The sequence below is a fragment of the Microchirus variegatus genome, assembly GCF_963457635.1.
Source record: "Microchirus variegatus genome assembly, chromosome: 2".
In the NCBI taxonomy this organism is placed as follows: domain Eukaryota; kingdom Metazoa; phylum Chordata; class Actinopteri; order Pleuronectiformes; family Soleidae; genus Microchirus; species Microchirus variegatus.
Window position 1 is genome coordinate 2,376,609 of NC_139803.1, and position 17,245 is coordinate 2,393,853.

General features: G+C 41.9%; 2 protein-coding genes across 2 annotated transcripts in view; one reads left to right on the forward strand and one right to left on the reverse strand.

Annotated features, from left to right (window-relative positions):
- The window catches only part of LOC310944785 (mitogen-activated protein kinase kinase kinase 5), a gene marked incomplete at its 5' end in the record, with an annotated part of 35,720 nt that extends 22,774 nt beyond the window's left edge, over positions 1-12,946 (forward strand). Inside the window, 11 exons of the mRNA XM_083910612.1 lie at positions 44-201; positions 1,138-1,336; positions 2,307-2,478; positions 3,474-3,639; positions 5,088-5,273; positions 6,539-6,644; positions 6,749-6,992; positions 8,652-8,764; positions 10,030-10,130; positions 10,221-10,297; positions 12,356-12,946. Of these exons, the coding sequence (XP_083766738.1) occupies positions 44-201; positions 1,138-1,336; positions 2,307-2,478; positions 3,474-3,639; positions 5,088-5,273; positions 6,539-6,644; positions 6,749-6,992; positions 8,652-8,764; positions 10,030-10,130; positions 10,221-10,297; positions 12,356-12,452 (1,619 nt within the window). The 3' untranslated portion in view covers positions 12,453-12,946. The remainder of the gene's footprint in view (positions 1-43; positions 202-1,137; positions 1,337-2,306; positions 2,479-3,473; positions 3,640-5,087; positions 5,274-6,538; positions 6,645-6,748; positions 6,993-8,651; positions 8,765-10,029; positions 10,131-10,220; positions 10,298-12,355) is intronic.
- dnali1 (dynein, axonemal, light intermediate chain 1) overlaps positions 1-17,245 on the reverse strand; it is a 114,954-nt gene that overhangs the window by 32,843 nt on the left and 64,866 nt on the right. The window lies entirely within an intron of this gene.

Here is a 17,245-nt window from a genome sequence, read left to right on the forward strand (position 1 = left end):
AGCTGTTTGCCTATTCGTCACTTTTATGACCATGTTTCTGCAGGAACTCTCCAGTACATGGCCCCAGAAATTATAGACCAAGGTCCTCGGGGTTATGGGAAGCCAGCCGATATCTGGTCTCTCGGGTGCACGATCATCGAAATGGCAACGGGCAAAACGCCCTTCCATGAGCTCGGAAGTCCCCAGGCAGCTATGTTCAAGGTAAAGAAGGGGGGTATTATTTTTTTTTGCGTTAGCGTTCAGTGAACATGAATAACACAATAAGCTTTGACACGTCATGTCAACTTTTGAATGGGATACATTTTATATGCTCCGCGCTCGACGGCTCCGTCCGTCCGTCATTCCGTTTATTGTTTAGTGGGTGAATATCTCCAGGCGTTTTTTTCGTTTTGTCCAAAAAAATGTTTTTAAATTTGCCGTGAATTTTTACGCGTTTTTTTTTTTTGCGGGAAAATGTGACAAATGTGTAAACGGCACTTTTCCGAGCTTGTCGACACGATAACTTGACAAATATTCGACATGTTGATGTCAAACTGGCACTGTCCATGCCTCTTACAAGTATCTTGGATAAGTTCGAAGATGGGTGACCTTGACTTACTTTCCAAGGTCACAGTTGCACTTGAAACTTGGAAAATAGCCAAAAACCGGCACTTTTCAAGCTTGTCAACGCGATAACTTGACAAATATTCGACATATTGATGTCAAACTGGCACTGTGGATGCCTCTTACAAGTATCTTGGATAAGTTCGAAGATGGGTGACCTTGACCTACTTTTCAATGTCACAGCTGCACTTGGAAAATAGCCCAAAACCGGCACTTTTCAAGCTTGCAATATTGCAATATCTCACATACAGCGCTTAACGGCTTAAAATTCAACAGCAATGCGTTGGTGAGGTTGCTCCAACTTTGGAAATCTGAGTTCAGGGTGTGTTCCTGTTGAAGGAATGCCCCGTGACCTCAGAAATACCAAGTTCCCGCTAAAAATGGAACGCAGCCCTAGCATTAGCCGTGGCCTTTGTTTACTAAAAAGATCAATTTCCATATATTTTTCTTTGGAAACACAAAATCTAAAAGAAAAGTGTGTTTTTTTTACTGATAAAATATGAAATAACTTTCAAACATATCTTGTGTGTCTAGGTGGGCATGTTTAAGATCCATCCCAAGGTTCCAGAGTGCATGTCAGACCAGGCCAAGGGCTTCATCATGAACTGTTTCGTGCCGAACCCGGACGCCAGGGCCACGGCTGCGGAGCTGCTGAAGGACGCCTTCCTCAGGTCGTCGCCCAGGAAGAAGGTCAAGCCTCAGCAGGAATCGGAGCCTAAAGACATCCTTCCTAGTGAGGCTTCAGTGCTCTTCTTTTACTGCTCTCCTGTATATTATAAGGTTTCAATCCTTATATTTGGGACTCTGGAGGCCCCACCAAAAAAAAGATGACTCAGTCATGTTTTTGTGGTTCTCCTCAGTCTAAGTACAGGAGATGAAACAGGTGATGTTGACTTCCGCGCTCATTAGGTACGTCACATTGCACTAAATTCCTGGAATCGCCGTCTTGCGGAGCTCCAGGAAGTCCGCAAAAAGTTCTATTCTCGGCTGCACGGTGCAGCACAGAGTTCTACACAAACTTCAAAGCCTCAGAGGATTTATCTGTCCGGTGGATGCATGTTATATATGACGGCAATGTGCCTGCTAGAGCCTGCAAAATGATCACTTTTCCAAATGCTAACTGCTGTTAGCTCCCGGTAGCCTCTGTGGCTGATGTCATTTCCTGTCCCTTAAGTTTTTTTTTTAAAGATTTAACGATTTCCACTCGTATGTGCCATGCTTAAAGGTGCATTATGTAATAAATCTAAAGCAACTGGCCGTTAAAATCCTCCTAATATGTCACAGAGACTCAGGAATAATGTTCATATAACAAACTGAACTCACCAACAACAACAGTACAGACAAAATACTTGCATTAAAAAAATTTTTTTTGCAGACTGCAAATCACGTTCATGTTTTGAAAATCATGTTTTGGCGTCATGTGGCGCCACCTACCGCCGTCTACCAATCGTCGCAGTCGGTAGAGTCTCAGCTGCCGAGCAACCACGGGTTGCCAGTTACGTCAGAAAAACGTAACCTAAACGACCTCGGTATTTTTAATTTGAATGTAGTAACCGTTTTTTGGCCACATTCTTACATATGGCACCTTTAATCTATTTTCATAAATATGTAAACATAATTTTACAAAACCCGTGTGGTTAAATGTTAATAAATGTTACAGAATTTGAACAGTGGATCCTAATCACAGTCTTGTAATTTCGCAGCCGACTATCAGCGTAGCCTGTCCGTACCCATCTCCATCCTCGTGGAGGACACGGATTCGTACTCTGGCTCCATCGACCTGTCCTGTTCCCTGGACCTCAGGAGCCAACAGGCCGACCTCAGGGCACGCGACGACGACTCGGAGAGTCCGCCCAGCACCAACAGCTTCCTGCCGTGAGTAAACCGTTGCTCAACAGAAGACGAAGCCCTCCTAAAATCTCGTCTGCATGTGCCGTAATTGTACAGGATCTCACATCGGTGGTTAAACCACAATGAGGCTTCAGTCAGGCGGTTTTGTTGAGGCTGCGTCCTGTCGTCCTAAAAAGACAATGCCAGTGACCCAAATGCCAAACTTAAAGGTCACATAGAGTGATCCTGTTGCACATATATGTTAGTTATGGAGGTCTACTTACATATATTAACTTGTTTTTATGGTCAAAAACCTCCTAGTTGCTGTAAACGAGCCGATAGAAACCTTCTTTTCTGACAGTGTTTTTCAGCTGCGATGTTTCAGAGTGAACTTTCACCCCCAGAAGACAGAGTCTTGCGATTGGCCAGTACTATCCAGCACATCCGTTCTCAGAAGCGCAGCGCCCCCCTCTGGAACGGCGGATGCACTGCTACTCATTATCAAAACATTGTTTTAACAGTGTTTAAAAATAGCTTCTTCACGACTCCCCGCCGCAGTCCCTTTTATGACTTTAAACCGGAGTCAGACCCAGAGTCAGAAGACACTGTTGCTCGTGAAACACCTCCACAACGGACGTTATTCCATTCTGCGGTTCAATGTACGTAACCGGATGTGCCCGGACTAGTGCCCGGAGCAGGAGGATCGGTTGTTCAGGAGAACCGCTGCTTACGTAACTATTACGGGTTTTTTCAGAGATCTCGTTGAGCCCCGAGATTACAATAAAACACAACGTTCTCAGCAATGGCTGAACTGTTTGTTTCGAACCTTCAGGGCTTCATAAACAAGGTAATGACGCAGATACACACCAAAAAAAACAGCGATAATAGGAACTTCCGGTCTAGTTCCGCTTTAACCAAACGCTTATGAAATAATCTCTTCATTGATTTGTCGTTGCTGTGTTTTTCATTTCTGTATATATTTGTTTTTTTTGTGACGATCTATCGCGATATATCTCTCCCCGTCGCCCCCTGCTGTCTAGAATACCCGAAGACTCCCCAGTGGACATGTGCAGTCCGGCTGCAACGGAGGAGAACATTGGTCTTTTCATGCTGAGAAAGGACAGCGAGAGGAGAGCCACGCTGCACCGGGTTCTCACCGACTACATCGGCTACGTCATCTCTAACATACGGGAGTCTGTGCCTCAGGTGAGTGGATGAATATGAGATGAGTCGTCAGTGTTGGCAAAGTCTAAATTAATTGGTCAAGACCTGTTGGACCATGTCTTAATCCCATCATAGTTTGAGAGTGATCAAGTTGTCCAGACTTGTTACTGATCTGTTGACAAAAACCAACTGGCAAACATCGTGACTGTCTACACTGGCATTGGGTTAATAAAGGTCATAATGACGTCGCTGCAAGTTAAGGTAATAACCTAAAAGTCTAAAGGCCACATTATACTTCTCCGACTGCGTAATGCGTTATCCGTCTGCGTCACCACGTAGACCACTCGAGCCTTTATACTTCTGCGTCGTGGTGACGGATAGGCGCTGCAATTTCCCACCCGATCAGTAGGGGTCGCTGCGCAAGGTTGTTGTGCTTTTTACAGTGAGCAATGGCGTCCGAGGGAGAAAGACTGTCGTTGTTGAAACAGTGGCCGTTTCTCACTTTTCTGTGTCCCGGAACACAGTTTTAAGATAATTTGAGGCGAGAAATTAGCCATTTAGAGTCTAAACATGTGCTGTGTGTGTTAAGATATGACGTATTTATAGTTCGGCAGCGACGAAGTCAGCGGTGATCAGCTCTGCCTCTGTGGACGCTTGGTGCTCACTGTGAGCCGGCACAGAGCAGCTTCGCTCGGCCTGTCCTGAGGACCAATCGCAGCTCTTGCCGTCTCCGTTGTCCCTTGACGGAGTGACGGACACTTAAAAAATATTCTGTGCAGCCGGAGACGACGCAGAGACTCTACAACAGGTTCTGCGTCGACGCAGGAGTATGAATTGGGCTTAAGGGCGTCTTAACTAGAGTTTAACATGACAGTTCACAGTAATGTAATTGATTGAAAAATCGATCGATTTAAAGGTTTTAAAATGATATAAACAGGAATGGGACAACACGGAATGCACCGTATTTCTTTTTCATGATAATAAAAAGATAGAAAAAATAATCGGTCTTAATTAGGAATGTCCTTACTTACTGAAGAAAATAATGTTACATGTAATAGCAAAAAGATCGTCCTGCAAAAATCATAATAAATGGTTTATTAATAAACTCAAATTTGTTGGGAATGTTTGTTCAGGGTTGGTCGCTCCTATTCCTGTATTTGTTTTCATTGGCTTGTTCCCCACACGCTATGAACTGTGGGTAGTCTCCTCTAGGTTTTTGCAAGAGGGTTCTCAAAAAAGGAGTGACAAAACCTTGACCAAAAAATCAGAAAATGGTCGTTTCATAACAACATAAAGTGACAAATGCAACATATTTTGAAGGGATCGTAGATGATAATAGGTTTTTATTAGATGGGCTTTTTGATAATTGGCTAAAATTTTCCCTGGTTTTCAGTTCCTGGTACAGGGGAAGAGCACGGGGCAGACACTCTACACAGTCAGTGCTGACTCATTTTACTTTTTTTTTCTTTTCTTCTCTCTGTTGAAAAAAGCACGGCAAGGAATCATCGCTCACTGCAGACCACATCAGCCAGCTCATCGGCTGCTTGCGAGACAACATCCACTCCCCGGACAGGAAACAGCTGACCAGCGGCCTTCTGGACCTGCGAGCGTCACTGCTGGCCACCGCGGTTCCTCTGAACAACCTGCAGGCGGTGCTGTTCAGCTTTCAAGACGCAGTAAGCTTTCAGTCTTCGGTCGGCATTGTTCAGCACAGTTTCCCCAGCTTTGTTTTCATCGGAGTGTCCGCGGGGGTCTTGGCTTAAATTTTGTCTTAAATTTTGCTAAAATCTCATAAAAAGGTCTTAAATACAATTTTTAAAGGTCTTAAAAAATCTATTAACGTTACTTTTATTTAAAACGTGCATAAACTTCAGTCTCGATTTGAGGATGCCCTGGCATCTTACAACTTCCCATGGCAGAGCTCTTGAGCTGGTGACCAGTTATAAGTATCTGGGATTTGTTATTGATGGGGAGCTATCTTTCAAAGAGCATGTTAGAAATCTGGTTTCTAAATTAAGGGTCAAGCTCGAATTCTTTTATAGAAACAAGTCTTGTTTCTCCCTCAGATCTAGGAAGCTCCTGATATCTGCAACGTTCTTACCACTACTTGATTATGGCGATGTTGTGTACATGTGTGCCTCTAACAGCTGTCTTCAGTCTTTGACACCAGTCTATCATTGTGCTCTGAGGTTCATCACTGGCTGTAGTCGCCTCACCCATCACTGTGAACTGTATGCTAATGCTTCCATGTCTTCCCTGTCTGTAAGACGCTACACACACTGGATGACTCTGGTCTATAAGGCTCTCCTCGGCTTGGTCCCTGCTTATTTAAGCACTTTTCTTCAGAGAACCAGAAGCCACTACGCCTTGCGTTCAAATGACATTTTGCACTTGTCTGCTCCACGTGTTCGGACCGAGATGGGGAAAAAAGCTTTCAGTTTCTCTGCCCCCGCTGCTTGGAATACTCTCCAAACTGAACTTAAAATGCCGGCTTTTGTTTCATTAGGAGCTTTCCGCTCCATCTTAAAAGACAGACAACAGAAATCCTTTGAACAGTGTCTATGTTCTTAAATCGTTACTGTGATCACAACTGCACTTTATGTTTATCTAGTTGCAATTTTATATTTCAATGTTTTGTTTTTGTAAATGTTGCATTTCCTGCTTCTTATTTAACTTTTGATGTGTGCTGCTGCCTTTCTTGGCCAGGTCACCCTTGTGAAAGAGATCTTGATCTCAATGGGTCTTTTATCTGGTTAAATAAAGGTTAAATAAAAAAATAAAAACATAGGGTTCCTAAATTGGCCCTCAGGTATCAAAACTTTGAGAACCCCCTGCATTATGGTCTTAAAAAAAAGTCTTAAAAAGTCTTAAATTTGTACTTGTTGAAACCTGCAGAGACCCTGTTTCATAGTCTGGTTAAAACGTCTCCTCTGCATTTTAGGTGAAGAAGGTGTTGAAGCAGCAGCAGGTGAAACCTCACTGGATGTTTGCCTTGGACAACCTGCTGAGACAGGCGGTGCAGGATGCCATCAGTGTGCTCCTACCAGGTAGAGCATCATCATCTGTGACGTCTATGATATATAACATTCATGTTTATTTACTGACTCCTCATCGCCTCCATCATTCACACTCCCTCCTCTCTGGCCCTCAGAGCTGAAACTCCAGCTGCAGTCCTCCTTCGAGATGGAGGACAGCTCGACCGAGGAGCAGTGTGCCGACCCGGACACTCCCGTAGCGCTCGTGCCCGACCAGCTGGGGGCGGCGGCAGCGGCAGACCTGCTGGAAGCGGCGCCGAACGAGGCGTGCGAGGTCACGTCTGCGGCTGACCCGCACTGCGCCGCCGACAGCTGTCCACTCAGCGAGAAGCTCAGAGAGCTGCGAGTGGAGACCAAAAGGTACCACCGTCTGTTAAATAAAGTCAGTGAGGAAATTAGTAGCCACCGGGGGGCGACAACAACTATATTTTTATTTTTATTTTTTATTTATTATTTCAGGACAATGCACGTTAATGAACATATACAAAAGTACATGTAAATGCGCCAGATTATAGCCCAGAGGCTAATTTCCATCTGTAGTCCATATTAGGCAGGTTAAGATAAGATAAGATAAGATAAGATAAGATAGTCCTTTATTCGTCCCGCAGTGGGGAAATTTCCAGTGTTACAGCAGCAAGACACTAAGGATAAGGATAATAAATAATAAACATGCATTACCAAAAAGAAATAGAATATATAAAGTACAATATATATAAAGATATTAACACTGACTATAAAAATAGGTTTAAAAATAGAATGTTGAATGTACATTATAACCGGTCTGCAGAATATACACAGTATGCACATGGTATTTACAGTGTAAGGAAACAAGGCTGAGCTATTAAATAAGGATATTAAATAAGGATATGGATATTGCACTGATGAGAAAAACTACAGTATAGAAAATTTGACAGTATAAAAAATGACAATATATTGCACTTAAAATTTTTTGCAAATTGGCCAGAGTGGGACAATTCCCTTATAGTTGATGGTGTTATATTCCACAGTGCACTACCTTTAATAGATAGTGTACACTATGGCTGAAGGAGGTTTTCTAAATGGAACCTCAACGTCCGTGTTTACTACTGCTCTGGTTGACCGAGTTCGTCGATATTTCATAAACTCTTGCAGAGGGGTCGGCGCTATAGGCCATGTAGTGCTTTATAAAACGAGCAGATAGAAGAAAATGTACAGAAATTATCAAAACTCAATAGGTTATATTTCTCTAAAATGTTGCAACGATGGTACGAGAGAGGTTTTTTTATCTAAAGTGCCTTTTTGTACAGATGCTCTACTGGGTTAAGAATAGTAGAGCCTGACATAGACCAGAGACCAGTTTGTCTCGAGCACGAACTACACAAAATACAAATATTGCTTTATTTATTTCAAATTCCACAAACAATGGAAGAACTATATAGGTCAACTTAATTCTGTGTCTTATTTCAAAGTAAGAGGTCATTTTTTATAGTCCTTAGATTTCATAAATGCAATGAACTATTAGTTCTTTCATACATATATATATGGTTTATACATTATTATCTTCATTTTAGGGGTTTAAATAGGTTTTGCGGCTCCAGATTTACATTTATTTGAGTGAAGAGAGGACAAAAATGTCTCTTTTCATACTAAAGGTTGCAGAACCCTGCACTAGAACACTTAGAACATGGTGTCAATTTTGTAAATGATGGTCTCATTTAGAGCAGGCGGGGACATTACATGTTATTGAACATCAACATGTAAATATAACGGATCAGGGGTCACAAAGCCTTTCTGAGACCGAGAGCTACCATATTAACATGTTATGCACCATTTTGCATTGGTTGTTTTTACCATTTAAATGATTAATAGTACGCATTCAGTTGCATACACGTTAATTCCAGTGCTTACGCCTAACGATTATCAGTTTTTATAAACAATACCGATGATATTTTACTGAGTGATCATATGGATGCACACTAGGAGTTTGAATGTGACATTTTTTCCCCGTTGAACGTCTGTGACCGTGTGACGGCGTTTCAGGCTGCTGAGTCAGCTGAGCGAGAAGGAGAGCGAGTACCAGGAGCTCCTGAGGACGTCTGTGCAGAGGAAGCAGGAGCAGATCGACGCACTGAGGAAAACTGTCATCACTGAAGGTAACGATTTTTTGTTTTCGACCACGGACGCAGCGTTCGGTGCGGCGCTAACTTTTCACATCCGAGAGTTTCAAGCTTGGAATGAGCTACAGCATGAAACTTTTAACATTTACTGACATTAACTGATCAAAAAACGATCGATTTAAAGCTCACATAGAGTGGTCCTGTTGCACATATATGTTAGTTATGGAGGTCTACTTACATACATTAACTTGTTTTTATGCTCAAAAACCTCCTAGTTGCTGTAAACGAGCCGATAGAAATCCTCTTTTCTGACGCTGTTTCCCAGCCGCGATATTTCAGACTCAACTCTCACACCCAGAAGACAGAGTGTGTTGTGATTGGCCAGTACCCGGAAGTGACATATTCGGCACACCCGCTCTCAGAAGCGCAGCTCCCCCCTCTGGAACGGCGGATGCACTGCTACTCATTATCAAAACATAAGTCAGAAGACACTGTCGCTCGTGAAACACCTCCACAACGGACGTTATTCTTCTTCTGCGGTTCAATGTACGCAACCGGATGTGCCCGGACTAGTGCCCGGAGCAGGACGATCTGCTGTTCCGGAGAACCGCTGTTTACGTAACCGGACCGGGTTTTTTTCAGAGATCTCGCTGAGCCCGAGATTTACAATAAAACACAGCGTTCTCAGCAGTGGCTGAACTGTTTGTTTAGAACCTTCAGGGCTTCTTAAACAAGGTAATGACACAGATACACACTTAAAAAAACAGCGTTAATTGGAACTTCCGGTCTCGGTCTCGGTCCGCCTTAAAAGTGTTTCACTCTCTTACAGTAATCTGTACAAACAGTCAGTCAAACAATCCTTAAACCTTCTGTACTGTGTTTGATCTGTTTTGTGTATGTAATCTTCTCTGCTTGTTGAGTTTAGTGGAAAATCTAAATTATAAGAAGACAAAACTGCTTTATAAATTGATTATAAGAGAGATTGTAAGATCACAGATCAGCAGCATGACCAGTATGTGACCAAGCCCTCTTGGATTTTTCCTTATGAACTATTTCTTCACACTTTTCTCTTTCCTATCTGTGAATCCCTTCCACACCTCAGCTTCAGGCTCTGGATTTCTGCCCCGACTGGTTTCTGTCCGTCAGAGGCGTTAAAACCATCGCTTCCATCCGTGAATGTGCTCAAACGCGACTCGTCAGTTTGGATAACGATTATACACTGTGTTGTTTTTTTGTTGTTGTGTGTAAAATATGACATCAAGTGCCCAGAAATATCTGTAATATCTGTGATATCATCCCAGGAGGAGAAGAAAAGGCTTCTCGGAAAACGTCTAATCCAGAGGCGAAGACTTTGCTGCGGTGGCTCAAGTCTGTACCCGTAGATCAAGATACTATCGATAAGGTAAAGCTGAACAAAGCTCAGCCCTCTTCTGGTTCGGCGTTTACTCATCCACCCACTGTTAATCCACACCTGTGTGATCCTGTTCTGCAGTTGCTCTCCCACGAGTTCACCCTGGACTGTCTCCTGCACATGGCCTGCAGGGACGATTTGATGTATTGCGGTATAAGGTGAGCATCGTCTGCCACGTCACCCTCTCACTACCTGTCCTACATCCTTAGTAGTGCAGTCATACAGTATGTTCAACTGGGCCCACAGTGGCCTAAGTGTTCTGCACACGTTCCACAGTTCCTGCATACGGGCTTTGACCTGGCAATGATAGAAGAGGCAGGTACACAGAGGAAGGCGTGTAAGAAAAGCACGGCAAAATCCAGCGAATGTAAGCTCTGTCAGCTTAAATAATTTAATATTTTTGTAGGTAACGGATGATGCTTGCAAACCTCTGAAGGAATAATTTTAATGAATTTTTGAAATTCAGGAAATGTGACTTTAGTGTCAAAAACAAAAAGTATCTCGGAATGACTTGAAATTTACCATCATGATAGTCGGCATCGCCCTGAACAAGGATCTGTAGAAAATATTTATAAACCTCTTAAGGAATAATTTTAATGATTTTTGAAATTCAGGAAATTATCCATGTGCCCTGATGCACTTTGACAGTGAGCTGACTTTCTTCAAAAAAACAAAAAGTACCTCGGAATGACTTGAAATTTACCATCATGATAGTCGGCATCACCCTGAACAATGATCTGTTGAAAATATTTATAAACCTCTTAAGGAATAATTTTAATGATTTTTGAAATTCAGGAAATTATCCATGTGCCCTGATGCACTTTGACAGTGAGCTGACTTTCTTCAAAAAAACAAAAAGTATCTCGGAATGACTTGAAATTTACCATCATGATAGTCGGCATCACCCTGAACAAGGATCAGTTGAAAATATTTATAAACCTCTTGAGGAATAACTTTAATGAATTTTAGAAATTCAGGAAATTATCCATGTGCCCTGATGCACTTTGACAGTGAGCTGACTTTCTTCAAAAAAACAAAAAGTACCTCGGAATGACTTGAAATTTACCATCATGATAGTCGGCATCACCCTGAACAAGGATCTGTTGAAAATATTTATAAACCTCTTGAGGAATAATTTTAATGAATTTTAGAAATTCAGGAAATTATCCATGTGCCCTGATGCACTTTGACAGTGAGCTGACTTTCTTCAAAAAAACAAAAAGTACCTCGGAATGACTTGAAATTTACCATCATAGTAGTCGGCATCGCCCTGAACAAGGATCTGTTGAAAATATTTATAAACCTCTTGAGGAATAATTTTAATGAATTTTTGAAACCGGCCTGAATTTTGCCATATTTTTGTAGCTGTTGTCTTAATGTTCTGTGTACTGTGACTTCCTTTATTATTCTTGGGTATTAGATGGGCGTGGGAACTGTGGTTCATGCACAAAGAAACCCGGGGACAGCTTTAGTCCGATTCTGCTCCTACTGAAGGATCATATACACCAGGGCCGTTTCTAGCTGTTTGGGGGCCCCTATTTTTTTCAAACTCGAGGTTATTTGCATCCGATACATGCAAATAAAGACAGGTACTTTTAATTCTCAAAAATATAATAAAATATGAGTCCGAACTTGCAGTTTGGGGGGCCCCCTGGTGGCTGTGGGGCCCTGGGCAGCTGCATAGTCCGCATATAGCAAGAAACGGCTCTGATATACACCGATATTTCAACTCCCAGATTCATGATTTAGCTGTGTTAATGTCTGACTTTTCACACGTAAGTTGCACACATTAGTCAGACTAATAGAGCCTAATTAACCGAGGCAACAACTTGAGACTGTGATTGCTCGGGATGGTTCGACAGGGACACATGTACGGCCGTGCATGTAGTCTGTTGACTGCCTTGAGATGAACTGCAGCCTTATGCTATTGTTGCTGCGACGTCCAAAATGTCGAAAGTTAACATGGAAAAAAAAAAAAAAAAAAAGAAAAAGTAATAAAATTGTATGGGTAATGGGGGCGGGACTAGATAAGCTTTGCTTCTCCCGCTGTCCCTTTCGGTCATGTGTATGAATATAAATGATGATGTATGCAGATGTTGATTACTTGTCATGCCCGAAATAAACGATTCATTCATTCATTCATTCATATTAGAATAAATGTATTGACTGCATTCAAATCTGTCCAATATTATATTATCCGTCCAATGTTGTTTCAGAGGCGGCATGCTGTGTCGACTGTGGGCAGCCATCGTAGCCCTCAGAAAGACCCACCTCAGGACGCACAGTGAGGACAGTGAGGACACTCTTCTTTAACAGCTGCTGCTGCTGCTGATGTTGTTGTTGTTGTTGTTTATTAATGGTCAGATTTACAGTATTGACAGGCTGGTCCTTTGTTATGTGGAGGAGGAGGAGGAGGAGATGTGAAAGTGATATGGATAGAACTGATGTAAAAAGAAAAAGTAGTAAAGATGTTTAAGCTTTTTAGCGTGAATGTATTTTTGTAAAAAAAAATATTGATAATTTCTTACAGTTTTTTTTTGCACATGGAAGGTAAAAGACAAAAATCTTCCCTTAAAGCTGCAGAGATTTTTTTTTTGTCTCAGATCACTTTATCACATTATACTGACGTATTTTTGTATGAAATCTTTCTAGCAGTTATTATTATTTTACATTTTCAGGGTTTTGGGACTATTTTATTAATTAAAAAAAACATGTGTTGTTTTGTTTTACAAAACTTAGCAGGACCTAAGTTGCTATATTTCAACTGAATGTATTTGTATTCTCGAAATAATTATTTTGTCCTATAAATCCCGTGGAAACAATAATAAACAGGAGCGTTCTGCTCGTTATCTGCATGCAGCCAGTTTGTGAAGGAGCGACAAAGTGTCGAACAGTCTTGAAATTCCACGTACGTTTCCTCATCTTTTTTCACGGTGTTGACGTCTCCCTAGAAACCGTGTGTTTTTAAAGTGCAGTTACTCAGCTGAGTAAGCGTCTGTTTTAGACTCTGATAAGTCATTCTGTCTGCGCCTCACGTCTTCATGGTGGAGGAGTATGGAGTTAGATTTGTGTCTTTATTATTCAATCAAAAAAAAGTTTGCTTCAATCAAAAAAAATGTTTTCAATCAAAAAAACCTTTTTAATCAAAGAAAAAAATTGTTTGGATGCAAAAATATATTTGAGACTCAAACAAATGCATTTGAACACTGTTTTTCTCTGATTGAAAATGTTTTCTTTGATTGAAGTGAATGTTTTTTTGATTGAAAAAAAATTTTTTGATTGAAGCAAACTTTTTTTTGATTGAATAATAAAGACACAAATCTAACTCCATAGAGGAGAAGTGTTAAAACTTTGGATTAGGGTTTAGATATTTGACTTTGGGCATGAGGAGTAGTGGTAATAGGAATTGGGATAAAACCAGAAAAATACTGGTCAGGATTAATGTCCTAGTTTCACAAATTCCTGTTTTTCCACCCAGCCTTGTATTCTCAGTAGCCATCAGGTCAGATTATCATAATAATATCACTGAGACTTGTTATATGCCACATGCATGTCAGCTCCGGAGCTCTGTAAATAAGGATGTGCCTTCATTGACAGATTGGGCTTGGCTCTTAATAACAATGAGTAATGAGTCAGTATTTGATATTAAGATCTTAGCTGTAACTGTTTCCATGGCCAGATATGACCCTGTGTGTTCATCATGTCCTAATCAACAGAAGAGAAAAGAAGAAAATTAGAGAGAAAAAAAAGTCATTGTGATTGCATTTATCTTTATCATTTAGATAAATATGAATTATTATCCTTATCCTTGTTTAACTTTGTAAAACTGACTTTAGTCTCAAAAACAAAAAGTATCTCGGAATGACTTGAAATTTACCATCATAATAGTCGGCATCGCCCTGAACAAGGATCCGTTGAAAATATTTGCAAACCTCTTAAGGAATAATTTTAATGAATTTTTGAAATTCAGGCAATGATCCATTTGCCCTGATGCACTTTGACAGTGAGCTGACTTTCTTCAAAAAAACCAAAAAGTATCTCGGAATGACTTGAAATTTACCGTCAATATAGTCGACATTGCCCTGAACAAGGATCCGTTGAAAATATTTATAAACCTCTTAAGGAATAATTTTAATGAATTTTTGAAATTCAGGCAATGATCCATTTGCCCTGATGCACTTTGACAGTGAGCTGACTTTCTTCTCAAAACAAAAAGTATCTCAGAATGACTTGAAATTTACCATCATAATAGTCGGCATCAACCTGAACAAGGATCCGTTGAAAATATTTATAAACCTCTTAAGGAATAATTTTCATGAATTTTTGAAATTCAGAAAATCATCCATTTGCCCTGATGCACTTTGACAGTGAGCTGACTTTCTTCTCGAAAACAAAAAGTATCTCGGAATGACTTGAAATTTACCATCATAATAGTCGGCATCACCCTGAACAAGGATCCGTTGAAAATATTTGCAAACCTCTTAAGGAATAATTTTAATGAATTTTTGAAATTCAGGAAATGATCCATTTGCCCTGAGGCACTTTGACAGTGAGCTGACTTTCTTCTCGAAAACAAAAAGTATCTCGGAATAACTTGAAATTTACTGTCTGGGATTACATACAGAAAGATTTATGCCAATCCATATCCGCAGAATATTTGTGTTTGGTTTTACAATCTACGTGCCAAGTTCCTTCAAAAAACTGTGTGCAAGTGTCCCTTGAAGAAGTGATGCTATTTTGAAAGCAAAGGGTGGTCTAAATGTGCTCTAATAATAACCAAAATAATAAGAATAAGATAATAATAAATTGTGGGAACCTGTATAGTTTAATAATTCATTTTGTTATGGTCGTTTGATTCATTAGGGTTAGAGGTTGACCTACAATCTTTGATGTAAAAAAAAAGATGGGGCACAACAATCTAAGGGTAGAAAATCATGATAGGAATATTTGGAATAAAGAACAAGTTATGGCCAAAATTTAAACTAGACTAATAATTCATTTATAACCAATTATCTGCAAAAACGATTGGCATTCACAACAGCTCTGACTTAATCCCGCTCGCACACGAAACACTTATAAAACATCAGCGTCGTCATCAACCTGTTAACATGCTGACATAACATCTCGCTCCCTGTAATCATGACCTCACGCAGCCGCCGTAGGCTCACGTGTTCTCTTCTCTGCCTCCTTTCTCGCTTCCTTTCCTTTATCGTGAATAGCACAAAATGCAAAATGACGTAAACACGCGACAGCGAACGTGCAGGACGCGTCGACCGAGCTCTCGCGTTGCCGCCGGTTTCCCGTCGATCGGTCACTTTAACCTCACTGAGACTCTGAGGCTGTCGCCGTAGACGTTTCCCCCTCCTTTACAAATGGAACTTGGGGTCATTCACGTTTTCTTTCCCTCTCATTGTGGGTTGTCATGGAAATGAAAGCACAAAAGGGGGTGTGTGTGTGGGGGGGGGGGGGGGGGGGGGTTCTATTATAGAAGCAGTTGTGGGGTTGGTAGTGAAATGGAGCGAACCACGCTCTCATAAACAGGGAGTGCGTTGGAGCATGAGAGGGAAAAAAATGAGGGAAAAAAAAAAGAGAATAGCTTGGGGCCCCTCGGGCGAGAGTGGAGCCGACTCCACGTGTTTTGGCCCCGGCTGCTGACTGATAGCACGTTTGAAGCATTACGTCGTGGTCTGTCAGGCAGGCTCTTACTGCTGCTGCTGCTGCTGCTGCTGCTGCGGAGTCACGTTTCTCTAGATGGTGAAATGAGCCTGTGGTAATGCCACCTGTTGGTAGCGGAGCAGCGCGAGTGGCATTTGTTAGCAGTGGTCGGCTGCTGCTGCTGCTGCTGCTGCTGCTAACTGCCGTCATTACTGTGAGCCATACGGGGAACAGTGTGAAGTAAATGGACCTGACACGTGCTTGGTTTGTTGGTTGACCCTGTATGCTGTCGTTTTGTTTTGAATTTGTACATAATATCAGAATTGAAACAGAAATAAATAGGGAAAAGGTCTAATAAACAACATCAGCAAACACATATTTATATTCTGAGGGATTGGGTGCCTTGCTCGGGGACACCCCAGCCTTTGACCTGTCCCTGGATTTGAACCTGGCAACCCTTCGTTTTACAAGCTCAACTACTGGCCTAATAGGTTTGTTTATAGTTTCACTCCTACATCATATTCGCAAGTGCGGTTAACTTGAGTTTTCCGAAGGTGATGTGAACGCTAATTGGTCTTTATTTATACACTGCTTTTGCAAACTTGACGAGCATAGCTTCTTCACGACTCCCCGCCGCAGTCCCCTTTATGACTTTGACCCGGTGTCAGAAACACCTCCACAACGGACGTTAAGGACGTGCTTTTGGCTACAGTGAGCAATGGCGTCCGAGGGAGAGAGACTGTTGTTGTTGAAACAGTGGCCGTTTCTCACTTTTCTGTGTCACGGAACGCAGTTTTAAGATAATTTGGGGTGAGAAATTGGCCATTTAGAGTCTAAACATGTGCTGTGTGTGTTAAGATATGACGTATTTATAGTTCGGCAGCGACGAAGTCGGCGGTGTTCAGCTCCGCCCTCTGTGGACGCTCGGTGCTCACTGTGAGCCGGCACAGAGCAGCTTCGCTCGGCATGTCCTGAGGACCAATCGCAGCTCTTGCCGTCTCCGTTGTCCCTTGACGGAGTGACGGACACTTAAAAAATATTCTGTGCACCCGGAGACGACGCAGAGGCTCTTTGACAGGTTCTGCGTCGACGCAGAGGACTCTGAGTAGCCTACGCAGAGCACTTTACGCAGGAGTATAAATTGGGCTTAACAAACACACAAATGTGTTTCAACGCCAAATCCTTCGTCGTTAATTAGCCTTAAATCCACCCTTCCCCTTCTGCTGCTCCACCCCTGCTGCTTAAAACACTAACAGTTGCTACATGGAGAGTAGACGTTCGTGTTCAGACGTCACACACACACACACACACACACACACACACACACACAGGCTGGGTCCACGCTCTCTGGGGACATGCTGAACATTCCTGCTATTGTTATTTCATTATGAGACTGAGGGTTGCCATTCACTGCTGCTGACCCCTAGACTCACCGGGGTGGACGTGGTGGT